General features: G+C 44.3%; 2 protein-coding genes across 2 annotated transcripts in view; both read left to right on the top strand.

Annotated features, from left to right (window-relative positions):
• Positions 1-24053, top strand: part of LOC127637388 (scavenger receptor cysteine-rich type 1 protein M130-like) — a 107766-nt gene that overhangs the window by 6352 nt on the left and 77361 nt on the right. The gene's annotated exons all lie outside the window — the stretch shown is intronic.
• Positions 1160-18428, top strand: LOC127637396 (scavenger receptor cysteine-rich type 1 protein M130-like). The gene is made up of 12 exons (XM_052118430.1): positions 1160-1272; positions 1357-1674; positions 1775-2071; positions 2273-2344; positions 10879-11193; positions 11394-11618; positions 11754-11852; positions 12084-12143; positions 15678-15746; positions 15880-15939; positions 16177-16223; positions 16369-18428. The coding sequence occupies exons 1-11, from the start codon at positions 1170-1172 to the stop codon at positions 16209-16211; spliced, it is 1653 nt and encodes a 550-aa protein (XP_051974390.1). The 5' UTR covers positions 1160-1169; the 3' UTR covers positions 16212-16223; positions 16369-18428.

Below are 24053 nucleotides of genomic sequence, written 5' to 3'. Positions count from 1 at the left end.
ACCAACTAGGCCTGTGTGAAAAAGCATTTGCCCCCTTAGTTACTAAATCCCCAATCTTTGAAACTGCATTCATAATGGGGTTCAGTTGGACTAGACACACCCAGGCCTGATTACTGCCAGCCCAGTTTAATTAAATCAACACCTAAATAGAACTTTTTCAGCAGCATGAAGTGGGCTAAAATGTCTCACCCAGTAGCAAACTATGCCAAGGTTGAAAGGAATTCCAGAAATTATGAGAAAAGGTTGATTGAAATAAAGAAGTCTGGGAAGGCTTACAAAGGCTCTGGAGCTCCAAAGGACCACAGTAAGACCCATTATCTCCAAATGGAAAAAACTTGGCACAGTAGTGAACCTTCCCAGAAGTGTCCAACCTTCCAAATTCCTCCAAGAGCACAGCGATGACTCATCCATGAAGTCATAAAAAGCCATGGACAACATCCCAGTGACTGCAGGCCTCTCTTGTATCAATAAAGGTCACTGTTCATGACTCCATTATCAGAAGGACACTGGCCAGAAATGCCATCCATGGAAGAGTGGTAAGACGAAAACCACTGCTAACCCAGAGGAACATTAAAGCTTGTCTGAATTTTGCCCAAACACACCTTGAAGATCCTCAAAGCTTTTGGATGAATGTTCTGTTGATTGATGAGTCGAAAGTGAAACTTTTTGGAATACAGGGGTCCCGTTACATCTGGCGTAAATCAAACACAGAATTCCGCGAAAAGAACATCATACCTACGGTCAAGCATGGTGGTGGTAGTGTGATGATGTGGGGATGCTTTGCTGCTTCAGGGCCAGGGTGACTTGCAATAATTGAGGGAAACATGAATTCTGCTCTCTACCAGAAAATCCTACAGGAGAACGTCCAGTTATCAGTCCATGAGTTGAAGCTCAAGCACAACTGAATTATGCAGCAAGAAAATGATCTAAAGCATACCTCCTTTCCAGGTTCCTCTCTGGCTCTTCAAGATGGGCGAGTGCGGTTGTCTGGAGAGAGAGAGTGTGAGGGGGAGTTGGAAGTTTACATCCATCAAGTCTGGAGGAGAGTACTGCTGGACACCTGGAGTCTCACTGAATCCTCTGTGGTCTGCAGACAGCTGGGCTGTGGTTCTGTGCTGAACTTCTACAGCTCCTCTTCATCCAGTCTTGAACACAGTCATGAGTGTGTGATGGGCTTCCAGTGCTCTGGGAGTGAAGCTCATCTGGGGAACTGCAGCTCTCCACAAACTCTCAACTGCAGCTCCACACAACAGCTGTCAATCACCTGCCTTGGTGAGAACAACAATATCTGGACATTTTCATCAATAGTTATTAATGTGTATGTGCAATTATATATTTCTCTATATCTGATTTCAGGTCGTGGGTCCATCAGGCTGGTGGGTTCTGGAGGAGACTGTGCAGGGAGGCTGGAGGTTTTTCACAACGGCTCATGGGGGACAGTGTGTGATGACTCCTGGGATATTAAAGATGCCCATGTGGTGTGCAGACAGCTGCAGTGTGGAGTGGCCCTCAGTAACCAGCAGGTACCAGCCTGGTTTGGTCCTGGTTCTGGACCCATATGGCTGGATGAGGTGAACTGTGAGGGGAATGAGACGTCCCTGTGGAACTGCTCTTCTCAGGTTTGGGGAAAACATGACTGTCAACACAAGGAGGATGTAGGAGTCGTGTGCTCAGGTAAACTGTTGAATTTAATTCAGGTACCCAAGTATTCATAATAGCCATAATGTTTTGCAATTGTTGTATTTTTTTATTTGATTAATTCTTTTCTATCTAGAGTTCAAAGAGATCAGATTAACTGATGGTTGTAAAGGGAATGTGGAGGTTTTCTACAATGGATCATGGGGTAATGTATGCTGGAACCAGATGGACAGTGACACAGCGAGTCTGATCTGTCAAGAGCTAAACTGTGGAAGATCTGCCAGTGACCCCAGTAACTCACAAGGACTAAAGTCAAATTGGCTGGATCAATTTAAATGTCGTCTACATGACTCAACTCTGTGGCAGTGTCCATCTTCAACCTGGGGACAAAATAACTGTCATCATAATGATGTGGCTAATATAACCTGCTCAGGTAAATTGTTCTGTTTTATTCAAAAAAAAAAAATATTTCAAAAATATAAACTATTTCAGTTGAAAAATAACTGCAAGTTTGTGGGCAAATAAGGGAAATTGTAATTTAACTAAAAGCAATCAACAAGTGAATGTGTAGCCTAAGTGTTTACATTTTTTTCTCTCCATTGAATTTCTTAATTTAATCTCATTGTAATCACAGAAAAGGAAAACGATGAATCGCCTCGAAGTCATCTTTCATGTTCTGCAGCTCTAAACCAGAGACACTGTACAAGTAGGTTTAATTTCAGTTTAATGACATAAATGTATAATTAAAATACTGCAGAATTATAAATTTATATACTGTGTATGTATATATATATATATATATATATATATATATATATATATATATATATATATACACACACACACATGGTTGGGAGGGTAACTTTTGAAATGTATTCCATTACAGATTACAGAATACATGCTGTAAAAATTTTATTTGCAATGTATTCTTTTAGATTACTCAAGGTCAGTAACACATATTAAATACTTTGGATTACTTCTTCAGCACTGGGAGATTTTTTTCATTTGTTTTGACTATAAAAACTCATTAAGTACAAAATACACCTGTTCAAAATATATTATCTGAAAAACCTAAATATCTTATGCAGTGTTGTTTCTAAAACAAGATAAATCAGGAAACAATACAAAAATTATCATAAAGAATATGATTTTTGCCCTAATATCAAAGGTCTTACTAGGGAAAAAAATTATGATCCAACATGAATTTTCCTGATAAAAAATATGATCGTGTCTGGTACCATGTGCATGTAAAATGGCTAGAAATTGCATTTTAGCTTAGCGTTTAGCTGACAATTTTCACAAAGTTTATTTCTATTTCTTCTGCTCCAAACTTAATACAAACATACTTATTTGTCTGCTCGTATGAATGTAATACTGAAATTCTTAAACTACTTCAAAGAGATCTCATCAAAAAATCCTCCACGTGCAGCAATGACAGCTTTGCAGACCCTTTGCATTCTAGCTGTCAGTTTGTCCAGATACTCAGGTGCCATATCACCAACTCTTCCTGTAGCACATGCCACAATGGGGTTAAGACCCATAACACTCTTTTCCTATTATCTGTTGTTCAATGGCTGGTTTTATTTGCCCACTCTAACCTTTTCTTTTTGTTTTTTGTTTCAAAAGTGTCTTTCCCCTTCTGTCGCTCTCTCCACGTTGTGTCAGAGAAGCGACACTAGGGGTCTCTCTCTTGAGCGCCGATATTCACCTCTGAACTATGAAAAAAGGCCAATGAGAGTTGGCAACCAGTATTTGCATGTCCCGCCCCCGGACATACGGGTATTTAAGCGGCGCAAATACGGGAGTTCATTCAGAAAATTTCTTCGGAGCCGATGGTCGTGTCTGCAACTGTTCAGTGTACACACCGAGTTCCTGCTATCCCTCTGCTGCATGCTGTTGGATTCTACGGTGCACAACAGCGGCTTTCTCCTGTTTGCACGGCTGTGCACTTCCTGCCCCTGAGCGCTTCGACAGTGGAGATAATAAAGATCTCTTACGAGTTCTTTTTTTCATAAAAGAGTGATTTTATTTAAAAGAGTAATTTCCTCTAAAAGAGCAAAAACACAGCGGCATTGAACGTCCTTTTAAGGACGCGTCTTTTTCAAGATGCCTTTCCACCCCTGTGTTGTTAGAGCACTCTCTGCTTCCGACGGCCACAGGCGTTGTCTCGTGTGTCTGGGCAGCGATCACACCGAGGCTGCGTTTGTGGATGGTTCATGTTCTCATTGCGAGAACATGACCATGACAACGTTGCGGTCGCGGCTTGCTTACAACCGTAAGCAAGCCACTCCAGCCGCCCCCCGTGTCGCTCCTTCTTCCCACGGGATTGAGGACGATGCGGCTGGCGATGGAGGCGATTCGGGGAAAGCAGCGGGTGCAGCTCCGCCGGGTACGCCCCCTCGGATCACCCGCGCCCCGACACACTCGTTGACTCCCGTCCCCGCTCGAGGTGGCGGCGACTCGCCTCACAGCCAGTCTGCCTACCCTCTTGCGATGGAAGCAGACGAGTTCGCCGCGACATCGGAGGGCGTGGGATCTGATGCAGAGGACTCCTCTGGGCTGCCGCCTTCGGGCTTGCACACCCAGGAAGAGGCCGACGCACAGATGTCCGATATGCTTTCCCGGGCAGCCAACAGCGTGGGCTTGGACTGGAACCCTCCATCGTCCCCACAGCCATCACGGCTGGACGACTGGTTCTTGGATGCTGGGCGCTGCTCACAGCCTCACCCCCCCGGTTCCACTCTCCACTCGTCGCACCGCCACCTGCTCATCCGCCCTCGCCACCCTCGATGGCGGAACGTGCCGCGGATACACGGCGACTCCCCAGGTGGATAGGGCTGTTGCGCTCCACCTATGCCCCGGAAGCACTACCACCTGGCGGGGTTGCCCTGTACTCCCTTCCCGATCCTGTAGAGCAACATCCTCGTTCACCGCGAAGGCCTACAGCGCTACCGGATGCGCCGCTTCCGCCCTGCATGCCATGGCTCTCCTGCAGGTCCACCAAGCCAAGGCACTGCGAAACATGCACGGGGGGTGGCCCTGATCCCGACACGCTGCAGGAACTGCGCTCAGCGACCGACCTCGCCCAGAGAGCAACGAAGGTCACAGCGCAGGCGCTCGGGCAGGCGATGGCCACACTGGTGGTCCAGGAACGTCAGCAATGGCTGGACTTGGTTGACATGCGTGAAGCCGACAAGACTCGCTTTCTCAACGCCCCTGTCTCCCAGTTCGGCCTCTTCGGCGACACCGTTGAGGACTTCGCCCAGCAGTTCTCCCTGGTGAAGAAGCAGACGGAGGCCATCTCTCACATCATGCCTCGCCGCAAGCCTGCCGCCATGGCCCAGGCCAAATCTGCTCCCCGAGGGTGTCCTCCCGCGGCCAGAAGACCTTCCGCTCCGCCTCAACCCGGGCCCAGCTCTCAGCCCCGGCGTCGAGCAAACCGCGGGAAGCGTACGCCCCCTGTCTCACGGACCCCATCGAGGACCCGGAAGGCTCCCAGGCGCTCCTGAGACAGCGGACCCAGAGCGCAAGAAGTTAGCTCCGGAGGTGGTAAGACCGCTCCGTCCCCCGGTGGAGGGCCGGGAGGAGAATCCTTTGTTTTTTCATTTGCCGCACCCCTCAACAGGGGCTGCGGTACCCAAATTCTCAATAAAAGAGCTATTTCCTTTACCTCTGGGTCACATGGCCCGCAAATGCCGTTCTCATGGCACTCTGCTGTCAGGCCTCAACAGTTCCGGCTCCCTGGATGCGGTGCTCCCGCCCTCAGCCCCACGACTGTTCCCCGGCTGGCCGGTTCAGATGAGTCCAGAGGACGCCAGCGTCGGAACTCCTCTTCAGTCACGAACCCGCCCCCCGCCGGGTGCGCGGAGCAAGGTAAGTGCTTTGAGTTTGCTCTCAGCACCAGAGCCTCGGGATGCCGCGTTGCCCCCCGATGCCGCGTTACCTGTTCCGCACCGCCGCGAAGCCCCGCCGGGTACGTCCAAAAAACCCGTCCCCTTGGTGCCCCTTGCACGGAGCTTAGAGGTGTGGCTTTTGCTGCCCAACCCGTCGCGATGGCTGACCGGACCATTCGACTCAGTTACGCAATTCAGTTTGCCAGGTCTCCGCCCCCTTCGTGGCCGTTCGTTTCTCCGCAGTGCACGACAGACACGTTCAGTCCCTGCACGAAGAAATCGCCTCCCTTTTAATCAAGGACGCGATAGAGCCTGTCCCTCCAACCGAAACGAAGAAGGGTTTCTACAGCCCTTCGTTGTACCCAAGAAAGGCGGCGGCTTACGACCGATTTTGGACTTGCGAGTTTTCAGTCGGACCTTGTCCAAACTCCCGTTCAAAATGCTCACCCAGAAACAAATTCTATCTGGCGTCCGGCATCTAGATTGGTTCGCAGCGATGGACCTGAAGAACACGTACTTCCACGTCTCGATTCTCCCTCGACATCGACCCTTTCTGCGGTTCGCGTTCGACGGCCAGGCGTATCAGTACAAAGTCCTCCCCTTCAGCCTGTCTCTGTCCCCTCGCGTCTTCACGAAGGTCGCAGAGGCGGCTCTTGCCCCGCTCCGAGGAGCTGGCATACGCATACTCAATTACCTCGACGATTGGCTCATTCTGGCCTCCTCACGGGAATTACTATGCGCACACAGAGACCAGGTGCTCAAGCACCTCGGCCGTTTTGGGTTTCAGGTCAACTGGGAGAAGAGCAAGCTCACCCCGGTCCAGAGCATCTCTTTTCTCGGTTTGGAGTTAGACTCAGTCTCAATGACAGCACATCTCCAACGAGCGTGCTCAGTCAGTGCTGAAATGCCTCGCTTCCTTCAAGCCAGGCGCCGTGGTCCCTTTAAAACGTTTCCAACAGCTCCTGGGGCATATGGCATCCTCCGCGGCGGCCGCACCGCTGGGGTTGATGCATATGAGACCACTTCAGCACTGGCTCCAGACTCGAGTTCCGAGACGAGCATGGAGCCACGGCACGCACAAGGTGAAAGTTACCACTGCCTGCCGCCAAGCCTTCAAACCCTGGACAGACCTCTGCTTTCTAAGGGCAGGAGTGCCCTTGCAGCAGGTGTCCCGACGTGTTCTGGTTACGACCGACGCTTCCAAACTGGGTTGGGGCGCCGTTTGCAACGGGCGCGCAGCCGCAGGCCAGTGGAACCGAGGCCCGCTGCGCTGGCACATCAACTGCCTAGAGCTGCTGGCTGTTTTTCTTGCCCTAAAGAGGTTTCTTCTGTTAATTCGGGGCAAGCACGTCCTAGTCAGGACAGACAGCACCACGGTGGTGGCCTACATAAACCGCCAAGGCGGAGTACGCTCCCTCCACATGTCACAGCTCGCCCGTCGTCTCCTCCATTGGAGCCAGCAGCGACTCAAGTCACTGCGTGCCACTCAAATCCCCGGCAACCTCAATGTGATAGCGGACGCGCTATCAAGACAAAGCTTGCCCGGCGGAGAGTGGAGGCTCCACCCCCAGTCGGTTCAGCTGATTTGGGACAGGTTCAGCAAGGCCCAGGTAGACCTTTTTGCCTCCCAGGAAACATCCCACTGCCCGCTCTGGTATGCCCTCACAGAGGCTCCCCTTGGGACAGATGCTCTGGCGCACAGCTGGCCCGCGGGGCTGCGCAAGTAAGCATTTCCCCCAGTGAGCCTTCTTGCACAGGTGCTATGCAAGGTCAGGGAGGACGAGGAGCAAGTCACTCTGGTGGCCCCCTACTGGCCCAACCGAACGTGGTTCTTGGATCTCACGCTCCTCACGACAGCCCCTCCCTGGCGAATTCCCCTGAGGAAGGATCTTCTTTCTCAGGGACGGGGCACGCTCTGGCATCCGCACCCAGACCTCTGGAACCTCCACGTCTGGCCCCTGGACGGGACGCGGACGATCTAGCCGGCCTACCACTGGTCGTCATAGACACTATCAACCAAGCCAGAGCCCCTTCGACCAGGCATCTTTACACCCTAAAGTGGCGTCTGTTCGCAGACTGGTGTTCTTCCCGAGCCGAAGACCCACAGAAGTGCGCGGTTAGGTCAGTGCTCGCGTTTCTACAGGAGAGGCTGGAGAGGAGGCTGTCCCCCTCCACCCTCAAGGTGTATGTCGCCGCTATCGCTGCCCACCACGACTACGGTAGACGGCAAGTCTCTTGGTAAGCACGACTTAATTGTCAGGTTCCTAAAAGGTGCCCGGAGGTTGACTCCTCCCGGCCTAACCTGTTCCCCTCCTGGGATCTCTCGGTTGTCCTCACGGGACTCCAGAGACCCCCTTCGAGCTGCTAGACTCAGTTGGACTCAGGGCCCTCTCTCTCAAGACCGCCCTGCTGATCGCACTCGCCTCCATCAAGAGGGTCGGGGACCTGCAAGCGTTCTCTGTTAGCGACTCTTGCCTGGAGTTCGGTCCGGCAGACACTTTCGTGATCTTAAGGCCGCGACCGGGCTATGTGCCCAAGGTTCCTACCACACCCTTCAGGGATCAGGTAGTGAACCTGCAAGCGCTGCCCCGGGAGGAGGCAGACCCAGCCCTTTCACTGCTGTGTCCAGTACGTGCTTTACGTATCTATCTGGACCGCACACAGAGCACTAGACGCTCTGAGCAGCTCTTCGTCTGCTTTGGGGGACAGCAGAAAGGGAACGCTGTCTCCAAGCAGAGACTCGCCCACTGGGTTGTCGATGCCATTTCTCTGGCTTATCACACCCAGGGCGTGCCCCCCCCTTGCGGGTCCGAGCTCACTCCACCAGGAGTGTTGCGTCCTCGTGGGCACTGGCTAGGGGCACCACCTTAGCAGACATCTGTAGAGCAGCGGGCTGGGCAACACCTAACACTTTTGCGAGATTCTATAATCTCCGAGTTCTATGAGGTCTATAAGGTCTCCTGTTCGGATTCCCCCTGTGTGTAATGCCACGGTACTGTCCCCTCACGAGCTGACTCCCATGTCTCCCTTAGGCAGTTACAGCTGCCTCGGTCGCCATGCTGTATGCTTCCCCCCTCTACGAGGCTGGATCTACCACCGCACCAACTTTTCCACATAGGTCCTAAGTATAGGCCATCTGATGTATTTGCCACTAAACTTTTCCTCCCCTCTCGGGTAGGTGTGGCCTCCGCAGGGTCTTCTCCGCCCTGAATGAGGGCTAAGACCCCCTTCCCTTAATGCGTGTAAGGGCCCCGGCCGTAGTTGCTCTATGCGAGAAACATAGAGAGAAAAGAGGCCCAGGCAGGCTGGCCCGTTCCCATGTTGGTGGCCATCACCTTGTTCCCCCCTCCAGGGTAACGATAAGGAGTCTGATGGCTTAAATGGGGCAATGGGGAAGGGTACGTGCAGCCTGATACAGTTGGTCGTTCTGCACGTAAGAATACCTGCTCGCTCCTGTATCAGCAGTTCACGTACACGGCTCAGCACATGGCACTTTTTAAGTGGACCCCTAGTGTCGCTTCTCTGACACAACGTGGAGAGAGCGACAGAAGGGGAACGTCTAGGTTACGTATGTAACCTCCGTTCCCTGATGGAGGGAATGAGACGTTGTGTCTCCCCTGCCATGTCGCTGAGCCGAGCCACTGTTGTGGCCAGACCATTTCCGGCTCCTCAGAAAAATCCTGAATGAACTCCCGTATTTGCGCCGCTTAAATACCCGTATGTCCGGGGGCGGGACATGCAAATACTGGTTGACAACTCTCATTGGCCTTTTTTCATAGTTCAGAGGTGAATATCGGCGCTCAAGAGAGACCCCTAGTGTCGCTTCTGACACAACGTCTCGTTCCCTCCATCAGGGAACGGAGGTTACATACGTAACCTAGATGTTTTCTTTATAATTCTTCCCATAAGGCCTGCACCCCTGAGTCTTCTGTTTACTGTTGTACACAAAACTGGTTTTGAATGGGTAACATTCAATAAAGCTGTCAGCTGAGGACATGTGAGGCGTCTATTTCTCAAACTAGAGACTGATGTATTATCCTCTTGTTTTGTTGTACATCTGGGCCTTCCACATCTCTTTCTGTACTTGTTAGAGCCAGTTGTCCTTTGTCTTTGAAGACTGTAGTGTACACCTTTTGTATGAAATCTTCAGTTCTTTACGAATTTCCTACACCGCTACTAAAAAGATGACCAGTCAGTCTCAGTTTAGGGAGTGGCACGTGTGGTCATGTGAGTTTCCAGTGTGCAGCGTGGAAATCAGGTGTAGATAGATGCCGAGCAGACCGACGTAGATGCCGAGCAGACAGACACTGAACTGGTGGTCAGAAAAAATAACAGAAACACGGCGATATATCTTTATTTCATCAACAGTTAAAGTTAATATAATACGGGAGCGTGACATTTAAATAAGCACAAACTCCAAAACTGTCATTCTCTGTGCGGTCAGAGCCGTTTCAACCAGTCGCGGAAAAAACCCAATCTGAGCGGGAGTCGTGACCGGGAGAGATTTAAAGTACCGCCGGCTGATGCACACTCTAACACGGAAATGCTCGTCTCTCACCCCTGCTGTCTGCAGCTTGCAACGTGTAGCATCCTTGATGAAATTATCATAAGATCAATCTTATGTGAAAAATAACATTAAAATTACAACTCTGTGTGTGTGTGACAGTTTTAGTTGTTTGAGTGAACCACACTTTTGTATCCTATTTCCTTTTCAAAAGAGTTTATACAAAGTACATGTTACATCCTGCTTAAATGTCCCTGTTTGTTTGGACAATCTTATTTTCGTGAAAATGTGTATGTTCTTATTTATTGTTCTATTTTATTTAGGTGTAATATTGAGAAAATAACAAGTTTGCAGTAATGCAAAGATATTATTTAATTTTGTAAAATTATTTTAATTTGAAAACACTGCATTTATAGTTATTGTTGTTGCTAGTTTGTATGTTTGAGTTGAAAAATACACATTTCAGCATTATCAGTAATCTATTTGTGCATTTTCCTTGATAACCAAGCAAGTTAACTCATGATACTATTTATTTATATCGCTATCGCAATATGATATTTTCCCCAAATCGTGCAGCCCTAATATATATATATGCATTAACTTACAACATAGTATTGTTGAATTATTGATTCTGATTGGTTGACAAAAGTTACAAGGTGTTGATTTATATAGTGTAAATGCTCAGATTTTAGTTCCATATTTTTGCCACATTCTTTCCAAATTGTTGCACAGTTTTAAATGAACAGAACTTCATACAGCTTTCAATAGCAAAAGAACCAGGAAGCAACTCAAGACACTCAAACAAATTAGAGGAAAATTACAAACTGTTATCCAAAATTTTAGGATATGTTCCTCTGAGACTGAGTGGAGGGAAAGGCCGGTGTTCTGGAAGACTGGAGGTGTATCATAACGCTGTGTGGGGTTCAGTCTGTGATGATCAGTGGGACATCAGGGATGCTCAGGTGGTCTGCAGGCAGCTGGGTTGTGGAGCAGCACTGAGTGCTGATGGGAATGCAGCCTTTGGTGCTGGTGAAGGTGTTGTGTGGCTGAACAGAGTCGAGTGCAGAGGGAATGAGATTCACCTGTGGGACTGTCCTCTCTCCCTGAATAACCACACAGACTGCTCATACAAAGAGGATGCTGGAATCACCTGTGCAGGTGAGAGCAAACTATTTAGTGATCTGAATCAGACATTCTCAGAATAGTTGAAAACTGACTATCAGAGAAACATTTATGCCATATATTTAATTTCAGTGTTATTTAAATGTATTGTATTTATTCAAACCCTTAATTAGCATGTTTTATTAGCTAATTTGATTTTGATTTCAGCAGCTAATTTTGTTTTTTATAATTGACAGATTTGTCTGTGTCCACGACTCCTGCCCCAACAACATCAACTTTTCCTCCAATTTCACAGACAGATGTGACACAATCTCTGTCCTCACTGATCACTCGTCCGCAAACTCCTCCTGCATCTACTCTCCCCATCCCTCCAGTGGTTTTGATTGTACTGGGAGCTGTGCTCTTACTGCTCTTACTGCCACTCATTATACTGATTCAGCAGAACAGAGTGATGAGGAGAGGTATGACAGATCACATAATACAGTAGTTCATTTCAAACACAATGAAAACTAGATTGTAACTTTATTGTGTTTTATTCAGTGTGTCATCAGTCATGTGTTGTGAGCTCATGCAGGTTTGTCTGTCTTCACTCACAGTTCTTTCCAAGAGAAGACACAAGACTCAGACTGAAGCAGTTTATGAGGAGATTAATCACAGACTCATCACAAATAAAGATAAACGCATCACTCAGAGAGGTAAGTCAGTCTGAAAGTATAGTGCCTGATTTGAACAGATGAACATAACTAATCACTTCATTCAGAAATGGGTGAGAGAATTGAACTGATTAATAACAGATTTGCAGATCCACGTGTTTGAATTAAATTAGAAGTTAATAAAAGAAATTATGGTAGTTTGCATCTAAACAGCGTTGTGTGCTGATTTATAATTTGGAAAAAGTTTCTGATGGTTCTTCTTTCCAATAACAGGAAGAGACCCTTCTGAAGAACTACTTTCTGGGTATGATGATGCTGATAAGGTTCTTTCAGGTTAGAAGACTGAAGTGATGTTACATTTTGCTTCATACAAACTTGTGCAATGAATTAAAACATAAATAAACATAACAAAAATAAAAGATGTGAGCACCTAGATTGACATGAAATGTGCAATATCTCTGGCATGGTTGTGCAGTGCCTTTGCAATAGGAAAAGCTGTGCACCCCTCCCCGCCCCCCCCCACCCCTTCCTAGAGTTTTAGTTTGTCCTTGTTTTTTATTTTTTTATTTTGGGCGGAAGCTCACCTCTGATGATTAGTCTGGCAGTTCGCACCACCCTTTGCAGGGCTTTGCGTTTGTGGGCGGTGCTATATCCTGCCATTCAGGATACTCTCTACAGTGCTGGTGTAGAACCGTACAAGGATGTGATGGTTCATAATGGTGATGTTTTTTGCAATACCCTTCATAGAAAGATATTCTATGAGGCTCAAGCCCTTGAATGAGGGCGGCCATTGTTTGATGGTTATCTTATCCATGGTGACAGCAAGAGTGAAAGCCATACGATAATGGCGATGTTGTCGTGCAATACCCTGTTGAAAGATATCCCATTATAGTGCAAGCTTTCCGGCTTCAGGCAGGCTGGCTTGTGCAATACCAATGCAAAGGACCATGCTTGAGATTACGGAAGCCAAGGCGAGGAGGGTAGACCTAGTTATGCGCTATCCTTGCGAACAGTGGATGTGCTTGGATTAAATCATGGTGTACGGAAGGATATGGTGAACGTGAGCCACCGACCACCACCAGATAGGTATGAGAACTTACTGCTGAAAGAGAGTTGGGCTTGTTTGATTTGAATGTTAGGATGAATATATTTCAGGTAGGATGAGGAAGACCAGTGGCTGAGCATCTTGATAGTGGACTCTGGAATACCTCGATGAATGGCAGTAGTAGCTGCTCCGATATGTAATGAGTGCCCCGAGAAGACATGACGGGAGAGACTGCAGTGTGTCAAGTTTGCAGATATTTAACCATAGAGGTGAAGGGGGAATGTCAGAAAAGGAAAGGTCTCGAGAAGGTAAAAAGGAGAGTGAGTTAGTGGTGAATTCTCTGCACCTCATAAACCCATAAAAAGCTAAAAGGAAGGCTGCTTCTAAAAGAATATCGATGTAGTCTGTGAAGAGACCTGATCAGAGTGAGGAAATCATGAGGTGAAGGATGTCCGAGGTGATAGGTAACCTATTGTCGGGGAGGGAGGGGTGGGATTTTTGGACTCCTTTAAGTAGCAGTTGAATGGAGGGATTGGAGAAAATGCTGGGGGTGTCAGGAGAGTGGCATCTAGCATGAAATTGAATGCCGGCTACCTTTTTGTTGATGGAGGAAATTGAGATGTCTAGAATGGAAGCAAAAGAAATGAATGTGCACACTGTGGAGATTAAAACGGGAAATAGAGGGGGTGCTGTGTGATTGGCAGAAGGAGGAAAAGTGGGCTCAGGTGTAGTTGTAGGAAATAAGTGTGGACTGGGCAAGTCCTTTCTGCATGAGAATTGTGGCAGAGTTAGGAAGGGTTAGTAGAGAGGCGCTTAATCCAGCAGGTGGTCTGAGAGAGCTAGGCAGGTAATAGGTTTTATGTTGGCGGAGGGGCATAGTCTGTGGAACTCCTGGAAACGAAAACAAGAGAGGGAGTCAGCGATTACATTAAAAAAACCCGGGAATGTGTCTGGCTGAGATAATGAAATTGTAGGAAATGCTCTGCCATGTCAGGCATCTTATAAGGGACATGATGAGGCTGGAGGAGGAACGGCCTTTATTGATTATGGTGATGACTGCGGAATTGTTGCAAAAAACTACAATGTGTTTGCGTGCCGAGAATGAATCCCATATGATGCTAGCCATGACGATGGGATACATTTCAAAGAGAGCGGATGAGGGGGTGTTGGAAGCTATATTGAGAAACTCATCTGGCCATTTCCCTGTGAACCATGATTCTTGAAAATAACCCCCGAATCCTGCAGAGAGTGCTGCATCTGTAAAGAAGGACATGTCGTCCAGAGATTCTGGATTTTAATTGTGAAAAAAATAAATGCCGTTCCGGTGATTTAAGAGCTGTGACAAGAAGAGGAGGTCCGAGCGGCAGCCGTCATCGATTGATATGATGTCGGAGAGGTTGTCTACGGAATGGGCTAGTGCGAGGAGGCGGGAAATTAAGGAGTGGCCTTGAGGAATGATGCGCATGGCAAATCACGTTTTGAGACCGAAACTGACTGGAGGAACGATGTGTAAATAGATCTGTGGATGTAATTGGATTAAAAGCTTGCATGTTTAGCGAATCAAGCATGATGCCAAGAAATTCGAGAGACGTGGTGGGTGATGAATTTGTGAAAGGGGAGGTTGCACAACAGTCTGGGATCTGAAGACTTGAGAGCCACTGACACGTGCCCGCAATCCACAATTTGACGATAGCATGCGAGGGAGGGGAGCACAAGAGATGCTAAATTTATGTCTTTACCTTTGATGATTTGACCCCTGAGCACTGATGAAACTTCACTGCAGTGGGTGAAATGAAACTCCTACCTGACGTGTGAGTGGGGGAGGAGAATGCCAAGGAGAAGTCGGGAGCAGTGTGCGTGGGGGGAGGGCTAGCTAAAACGGCTACAGGATGAGGGGCTGTCTGTGCTGGAGCTGGAGAAGAGGAAAGATGTGAAGATTCGAGGAGTAAAAGTCTGGAATCTATATTTTTAACTGACTCTGCGATTGATCTCACGGCAATTCCAATTCTGGTTGATGTAGATGCTGAGGCTTTGACTGAAGGAAGTCTCCGATGTGACCGTGAGATGACTGGGGATCCAGATTTAGCAGAACGCTTACGCCCCGCAGTTTTTGAATTGGGAGCAGAGAGTTGAGAAGACGTGGCTGCATCGTGAGGGAGAGAAGCTGCGGTTCCCAAGACGTTGGCGATGGCGATGCCTTTGTCGGCTAGCATTTCTAAGATTCTTCTGAGTGGGCAGTGATCCCAATGAAGCTCTTGTGTACGCAGACGCTCACTGCGCCGAGGGGGTGTTTGATCCTTGACCGGAGGTAAGGAGCATGGGATGAAATCTATGTCCTGGGTGGGTATTGACTCGTCGTGGAGCGAAACTAAGTTGTCTTCATCGGACATGATAGCTGTTGAAGACTGCCGTGTTAGCACACTCAAACAGCAATGTGATAGATTGTGAGCTGACTTGTAAAGCAATGGCTTACATGTGATTGCTAAGAATTACCCAGCTAAAGGTGCGATGATGTACAGCTGCTGGTCTTCCCACTAGAACTACGCTGCGCTTACATGTATGATATATAAAATTCAGTATATCTAATATGTCAAATGAAGTTTGACCTGAGAGAGTGTTTGTTTGTTTATTTGTTTGTTTGAGTGTAGCTAAATCTGCAGTAGGAGACTCATCTGAACACTATGATGATGTCACCACCACTAATGTCCCAAAAGATCAGTGCCTTTTGAGGGATTTCACTTAAAGTTAATTAAATAACATGAACTTTGAAAAGTTATAAAAGTAGTGTCTGTATATTTCCTCTTTCCTTTGAAATCATTTAGAAGAGCAACAAGACACCCCAGAGACCTACGATGATGCAATCACTGCTGGACTGAGACTTTGTGCCACAGGTTTGTTTATATCATTAAATTAATATTTATGAAGGTACCTTTAATGTATATACTTTAAATACATATATGGGCCATTTCAAAATAATATATATATTTTACATTAATTAATCTATTTCTGTATTTTGTTTTGTAGATTACTTACCAGAAAACTATGATGTTGTGATCTTGCGACAGTTCTCCAATAATAAAATGGGTGCATGTTTAGATTTGTATTAAACTGTATAAAATGATACCCGTCTAGATTGAAGCTGGGTACAGTGATTTATTATCAAAATTATAGCAGCTAAATAAAGTATGGTAGTATATAGTACATTATAGAAAATGTCTGCATGTAAAGTATTTTATTTGTGATGATGTCCTTATTAATGTATTACAAAGTGCAATGTGAGATTTTGTTCATTTTCATAATAAAAGACACATTTTGTTTCAGAGGGAGTTCAGGAGGAGTATGATGTGAAGATGTGAGAAACCTGTTTGGTAGGTGATTTGTAAACAGTTTTATGTCACACAAATTTTATGTAATCAGAAAAGCTCATTTAAATTTAATGCAAATATTGGTCTGTTTATTATGTTGCTTTTAATGATGTATTGACAGGAATTTGTTCTTGTTCTCTAATAATAGACTATGATGATGTGGGGAATGTGCCAGCCAAACATGGAGGGACTGTTTAACTCAGGAATCACACACAACCTCAAATCTTTTTACAGCTTTTGGAAATGGAATGAGTTTAAGTGATCTTATATACAAGTTTCAATTGCAATCCAGCAATGTTTTATATTACATTTAATGTGTTCAAAATTATCAATTGTATTTAGCTGATTTTCTTTTGACAGACAGAAAAATGTCTTGCTTTCATGGACTTTTGAAAATGTTAATTTCTCTTTCCTCTTCGCTTTAAATCAATAAACATGCTACTTATGAATGTTTTACTTAAATTAATGTTTTAATAGTTTCATGATTATAGAATGAGAATCTATGCAATGAAGATGCTGAAATATCTTGATGTATTTTCTAGAAGCCACTTGTACTGTAACATGGAACATTTCTGAATGTTGATTTTGAACATTTTTGTGTTTTTGATGGTGCAGGGCACATACAACACAGCACTATTTCCATCATTGCAGTTCCAAATTTAAGTTTTACCTCTGCAAAAATGGAAAGGGAGGTTAAAACAATTATTTTAAAAAAATATCTAGCGATTTCAACTTCTTGTGGCAAAATTTAGAAATTTGCCAAAAACTAGCAAACTTGGTTGTTTCCTGACATACACATTCAGAAATCTGTCTGTAAGAGCAGAATCTGTACACACCGGAAATTGTTGTTATTTCTGTATTTACTTAATATTCAATGTAAATTTACTTGTTTTGACAGATGTTTTGTATTTATAGTGACTTACTGTGCAGTGCTCTTCTGTTTGGACAGGAGCTATGGGACATCAAACTTTGCTGAATGGTACGATAGTGATGCAGTTGGACTACCAGACCTGTTACTGTTACGAGTTCATATCGTTCACCATTCAGCAACTGTAATTATTATGTTGGAAAAGCCAGTTCCGTGCACTCCTGTCCAAACAGCCTTTATTGTCAGTCAGCATCAGAAGTGGGAAAAGAGACAAGAGAATGTGTGGAAGTAGGCATCAGTGAATGAATTTGAGTAACCTGTTTGTTTAGTAAATAATAACTGTTAGTCAGAGTTTATTACAAGTGTGAATAGGATGTTTATTTTGTCATTAAGCACTGAACGTTTATCAATGGTCATGTGAGGTATCACACCTTTTGAATACACCTCATTTATTTGATTGTAATTACATGGGCAATTTTATATTCTTAAGCAATATTGTTTCTTTTTATGTTTCTACATGTTATTATCTAAATGGGAATTTCTTGTTATTTGATTGTTAGGCATTATATGTTTATGGTTTACATTATTTTATGTTTCACATACATTTTTGCCATATCTGAACAATAGATGGCAGTATTGTGTATGACTTTATTGTGACTTATACATGTTAATTATGGAGCTAGAACAATGACGTAAGACATTTAAATGCAAGTGAATAATCCAGTTTCTTGACATTTGGCCTAGTTTGTTTACATTTAGAATTTCTGATATAATGTGGGAGAACTGAATTTTGAACTGAAGATTTTTGCTGCTTGTAAATTGTATATATTTGTATTTTTAAACAGCAGATATTTTTGTACTTTAAAATGTTTAGAGGTGGAATTAGCTGTAAAAAATCTAATTATAGAATTATAGATATAATCTGAATTGTTACAGCTAATTCCACCTCTAAACATTTTAAAGCAAAAAATATATAAAAAATATGCTGTTTAAAAATGAAAAAATATCAAATTTATATTTATGCATTTGGCAGACGCTTTTATCCAAAGCGACTTACAGTGCACTTATTACATGGACAATCCCCCCGGAGCAACCTGGAGTTAAGTGCCTTGCTCAAGTGCACAATGGTGGTGGCTGTGGTGATCGAACCAGCAACCTTCTGATTACCAGCTCAGCGATTTAGCCCACTACGCCACCACCACATCGCAGCAAAAATCTTCAATTTTGTAAAATGTCATTTCTTTTCTTACTTTAGTCTTTCTTCTAGCTCCATACTTAATATTTTCATGACATTGATAAAATGATGTAGACTGTTTGTGTGATTTGTCATTGAAATAATAATTGAGCCATGTGAGTTCATTCATTTATGTTTGTTTCTATTGTAGAACCTCACATATAAACACGCACACACACATTCATACTTGTGGACATGGATTAAAATGGAAAGAAAAATCATATTTACCTACAAGAATTTGGATATTCAGAAATATTGAGTGAACACTATGTTTTAAATGGCATCATCAGAGACCTGCTGACATACAAAAATCACAATTACATGGCTCTCTGAAATATTTTAATCTGATGTGGTCAATCACAGCACAGAGCAGTTAAAGTAAACTTTACATTTACATATTATAAAATATTTGTACAAAAGATTCGATAATCAAGCCATCCAAGGGCTTTCTGTCAGAACATGCAGTCTTCTTTTAGATTCAGTCAAAACAAGGTTAACCTTCTGAGACCCGGACGAGATTGCTGTGTGCATTTCCCTTTATAAATTAAATATCATGTCTCAGCTTTTTTAACTAGTAGCACCTCATGCATACCTGCATACAAACAAAGCAATTTCATAGAACAGCAAATAGTTTGCCTAAAAAATGTATGTCCTCATACGGGGACAGCTGGTTTATGTTTTGGAATTTTTAATTAATACTAAGCTATAGGAAGTGTGTTGTGCATTACTTTTTTTTCTTTTCTTTCTTTATTTAAAATTGTTCTCACTACTTTGGCAACCAAATCTTAATGTTTTCACTTCATTGTCAAACAAATAAGTGGTAGCCAGTGCATTTACAAATTGGCTTCATCAATTTTAAATCAAAGTAATGACCAACATAATCCAATGGCTGCCAACAACATTGAAATCAAAATTAACTTCATCAATTCTAAAGCTACTGTTCAACTTAGTCCAATAACTGTCAATCATACAAAATGTCATTTGCAGCCTGAACCTGAACTTCGGAGTGATTGCGCTTGGCTGCATAGGAAAGCTATTGGCAGCTGTTTTGCTGCCTTGCTACCTAAACAGTTAATGGCTTAACCTACAGCTATTTGTATGAATGCTCTGATCACAGAACAGCTTGAAAGACACCTTATTTTCATCCTACCTCTGTAAACAGCCTCCAAAAGCAGTATATTCCAGCTTTTGGATGAAGCCATTGATTCACAATGGCCCACTGGGTCTTGAGTTTTTCATGTAGTAAATAAAGTCCCAGTGTTTCTAACAGTGTGCTCTCTAGTAATAATCACTGACATTTTTAAATTGGCACATCAGATGAAAATACAGGTGTTACTCTTATGACAAAAATAGATTTCAATGTATAAAATTAATGAGGTTTCTTACCAGATGCACATTTGTATGGTCTTCTCCTAGCTCTGCTCACATAGGCCCTGGCCCAATACCCACATTTGTGGTTTTGGACTTGCCTAATCACCCACTTCACTTACATGTTTCCTGTGTTTTGCTGCAGTGTCCAAGTAGATGTGAAGATTGCGAGTGTGTGTATTGCTGAGTTCGGAATGGCATACAACATAATTACTTTTTCTACTGCTGCCATATCTGTCTATGGCAGAAATAGTAAGAGTAGTACATGTGATTCCAAACTCGGCCTGTGACTATTGATTGCACGTTGGGACACTCGTATAGAAGCATTTCACTGAATTTAGCGCCATCTTATTTTATCATGTGATGACATGCTTGAATGATTTTACCCTTGAATGAAAGCCTAGAGTCTCCTGATATGAGGACAGTCAGTTTAAATACATTTAAATAATGTGTGGGGAACAGGGAAGCCAAAAATCAATGTCCTCATACGAGGATGCTGGTTCGCACAAGGTTAAGTGAGGTGAATTTGACTTTTAGTTCATGGAAATCTTAGAAAAGTTACAAGAACATGTTGGTCATTATAATGATTGATCTCACACTAAAATATTTCTGTCTCGTTAATCCAGCTGATATAATTTTTTTCTCTTGTTCTGAAATCCAAAGAGTTGTTCTACACAGTGTTAGACTGTTCCCCTTCTGTCACTCACTCGACTTTCTGTCAATGTAGTGACACTAGGGGTCTCTCTTGAGAGCCTCGTTTGCCTCTGAACTTGAGATAAGGCCAATGAAAAATTGGCGAACAGAATTTTCATGTCCCTATCCCGGACATATGGGTACAAAGGAGGGCGCAATATGGCTGTTCATTTAGATTTTGTTTTTCAGAGCCGAGCTGCTGTGTGTTCAGCAAGCTGAAGTTTCCACTACTGTTCCACTCACTCTGTGCTGCGATCATACTGAGGCAGTGTTTATGAATGGTTCATGTTCTCATTGCGAGAACATGACCATGGCAACGTTGCGGTCACGGCTTTCCTTCCTCCGAGAAGGAGATCTGGGGAATGTAGTGGGCGCGGTTTCGAGTAAATCCCCACAAACCACCTGCCCCCAGCACGCTAACATGCCCCCGTCCTGGTCCGATGTGTCGTGGAATATCGCGATGAATCTCTCTAAGTTGAAGAAAACTCTCAGAGTCTTGAGTTCCAGATGCCAAAGTTGTAGTTTATTGAAGACCAACAAACATGAGTTCAGCCAGCTGTCTGTCCTGCCTCTATCCTCTTAAGTTCTCAGTTATATACCTTTTGTTATCTTTCTACCTGTTATCTCTGTCCAATGGGAAAGTTACCCTAGTTTCTCTCCCACGCCACCAATATGTTTTAATTCTCCCTTTGGGTAAATATTGGTGGAAAATTCCCCATCTCTCTATTTTTTAAAAAGACATACATTATGCATGAAAGAACATATGTCAGCAAAAACATACATACAGCTGGTGACTTTCCCACATTCTGGACACATATCCTAGTTACACATCTACTTAAATGCATTAGTACAAGGGCCTCTTTCCCACACATTACTCTCCCAGTGAGACATCAACTTAAACACATCAGTACAAAAGATTGTTCAACTCTTTTACACACATCAGCACTTTTCACTTGGGGAGACCTTGTTTGAGCATATACTGCAACATTAACACATTATCAAACATAAAAGAGAATACAAGAGATACATTTAATAAATGAACGATATATGTCAATTACACATTATCTTAATCATAAAGGATTTTTCTACCATAGATGCGAGATCGGCTCGCCCCATGGCCAGTCTGATTTCTCCTTCAACACACCCCCCGAGTTGTGGAGGGCACCTTTTACTGCCCGAAGCCGATCTCCTTGCTCATCTACTCTCACTACCCTAGACGGCATGGTGGTCCATGGGTACACGGAGGTCCGGTTGAGATGCACCTGCGCCAGCAAAACGCGGCCTTCTGGCGGGATCGCCCGGTACTATCCTCCAAGGCCTGTTGGACGACCTCGTCCCTGGTTTCCAAAGCCTACAGAGCCACCAGACATGCCGCTTATGCTCTGCATGCCACGGCCCTCAAGCAAACCCACCAGGCCACGGCACTTAAAGAACTGCACTTGTGTAGTCCTGATCCTGATGTGCTGCTGTAACTGTGCTCAGCAACTGACCTTGCCGTCCGGGCCACGAAGGTCACAGCGTGGGCACTCGGACAGGCAATGGACACCCTCGTGGTCCAGGAACGACATCTGTGGCTGAACCTGGACGAGATGCGGGATACTGACGCTTTCTTAATGATCCCATCTACCAGCTCAGTCTATTCGGCGACGCTGCTGAGGACTTTGTCCAGCGGTTTTCAGCGGTGAAGAAACAGACAGAAACCATTCAACACATCATACCTCCTCGTCGCTCAAGAGTACTTACTCCGTCTGTTTGCTGAGGGCATCCCCCTGCGTCTGCGAAAGCTCAGGCAGCTCCGCCCCATCCCGGGCGAGCTCTCGGCCCCAGCGTAGAGCTCCCCACAGGAAGCTGATGCCCCCATCTCACAAACCCCTTCGTGGACCCGAAAGTCTCCCAAACATTCCTGAGACGATCGTGGAGGGCCCTGGTGGAGGGCCGGCAGGGAAACCTTTTGCCACACCCTGACCGGGCTGCGGTACCCAAAAGAGCAGCTTCCTCGCTCCTTGATTCACCTAATCGGTGTCCACACACGGCGTTCTCATGGCTGTCTGGCACTAAACACCTACAGTCACGGCCACGGCCCCTTCGCCTCCATGCCTTCGACTGTAGCTACAGACACTATCCTTCCATGCACCACGAAATACTTCTAATTTTGTATTTTTCCACATGCGATCTATAGCTGCTCTCTTGAGAGCATGAGTGTGATCATTGTACCATGGTGCAGGGTTTATTTCTTTAATCGAAGTGGGGCGACAATATCAAGGGTGCTAGAGAAGTCTGCATTTAAATTGTTATTTCATCAAGTTCTTCTAGACTTTGAGGTTTATTGAGTATATGAGATAGATCTGGAAGAGTATTAGTGAAGCTATCTTTAGTGGTCGAAAGAATAGTTCTACCTTACATTAGTTGATTGCAGCATATAAGAGACGAGGTAATGATCCGAGATCATTACTTATAAATCAAATAACTATTCCAAGACACATTCGTAGTTTATAAATCTTGGTCTGTTGATGCCACTCTCTGAAAGAAAGTAACACAGCTGATGTTACAAAACTAATAGGAGATCTCAGATGCTTTGGAAGAAATACTTGAGCAAACAATCTGAATCAATACACTTTAATGATCTTATTAATAAATGAAATATGTTAATTGCACATTGGCGCCATCAGCAGGTCAGAAAGTGAAGAACACCCTCATCATCTTTACTTTGAAAGATTTATGGTCTTTCTGCCCCATCTTCTGAGAGAAATAATGAAATACTTTTACGTTAAAAGTATATTGTTAAAAAAATTAAATAAAAAAAAAACAAAAAAACAATTAAGTCCTAGAAATGAGTTTGCAATATATATATATATATATATATATATATATATATATATATATATATATATATATATATATATATATATATATATATATATATATATATATATATATATATATAATGTGTTTTCAAAAAAGTAATTATTATTTATATTGTATTTTGTCTATTTTGCCACTCACTTATTTAATAAAGTTGAGTTCATATACTGTGGTCTGCGTCTATTTACTAATAAAACTGGATAAAAAAATTTTTTAAATCATGAATGATTTAAATGGTCGAGTTTACTGTTTTAATAACATGCAAATATGTTATTTAGCAGTTAGTTATCAGAGCTTCTATCTCGTCTCTGCAGGTGTTTGGCTTTGATGTGTATAACTGGAGTGTTTCCTGTATCCTGTAAGTCAATACTACAGTCACTACTTCTCTAAATATAGTGTGTGTGTGTGTGTGTGTGTGTGTGTGTGTGTGTGTGTGTGTGTGTGTGTGTGTGTGTGTGTGTGTGACTCTCCTTTGTGAGGCATCTTCATGGGTGGGGTGAAGAATCCCTGATCAGCACTGACGTTTTTGATGTATATGGAGAAAATCAGAAATACCTCTTCTGATTCGTCACTGAAGTTCTTTGATAGTTTCCTTTGTTCTGTCTAATAAGGTGATAGTGAGTGTGATTGGAGGGTGATTGATATTTTTTCTCTCATTAAGGGCTCAGAAGACCCCTGTACTTCTGTTTCATCAGTAGTGAGGAGAAGCTGGTACTTAATAAACAAAGTATTAGTAGAGCAGAAGAATATGGAGATATATCTGACACTCATTTTACTGTCCTCAGTTGTAAATCTCATCAGAGCTGGT

The sequence above is a fragment of the Xyrauchen texanus genome, chromosome 45 (genome assembly GCF_025860055.1).
Source record: "Xyrauchen texanus isolate HMW12.3.18 chromosome 45, RBS_HiC_50CHRs, whole genome shotgun sequence".
Lineage (NCBI taxonomy): Eukaryota > Metazoa > Chordata > Actinopteri > Cypriniformes > Catostomidae > Xyrauchen > Xyrauchen texanus.
Note: the sequence above shows the minus strand (reverse complement) of the source record. Positions and strands in the feature narration are given on the sequence as shown.

Bases quoted from the DNA above. Each gene is read 5' to 3' on its own strand.
- LOC127637396 (XM_052118430.1), top strand. From the start codon at position 1,170: ATGGGCTTCCAGTGCTCTGGGAGTGAAGCTCATCTGGGGAACTGCAGC. The intron at 2,072-2,272 runs GTAAATTGTTCT...TTGTAATCACAG, and splicing joins GGCTAATATAACCTGCTCAG to AAAAGGAAAACGATGAATCG. The intron at 15,747-15,879 runs GTTTGTTTATAT...TTTGTTTTGTAG, and splicing joins ACTGAGACTTTGTGCCACAG to ATTACTTACCAGAAAACTAT.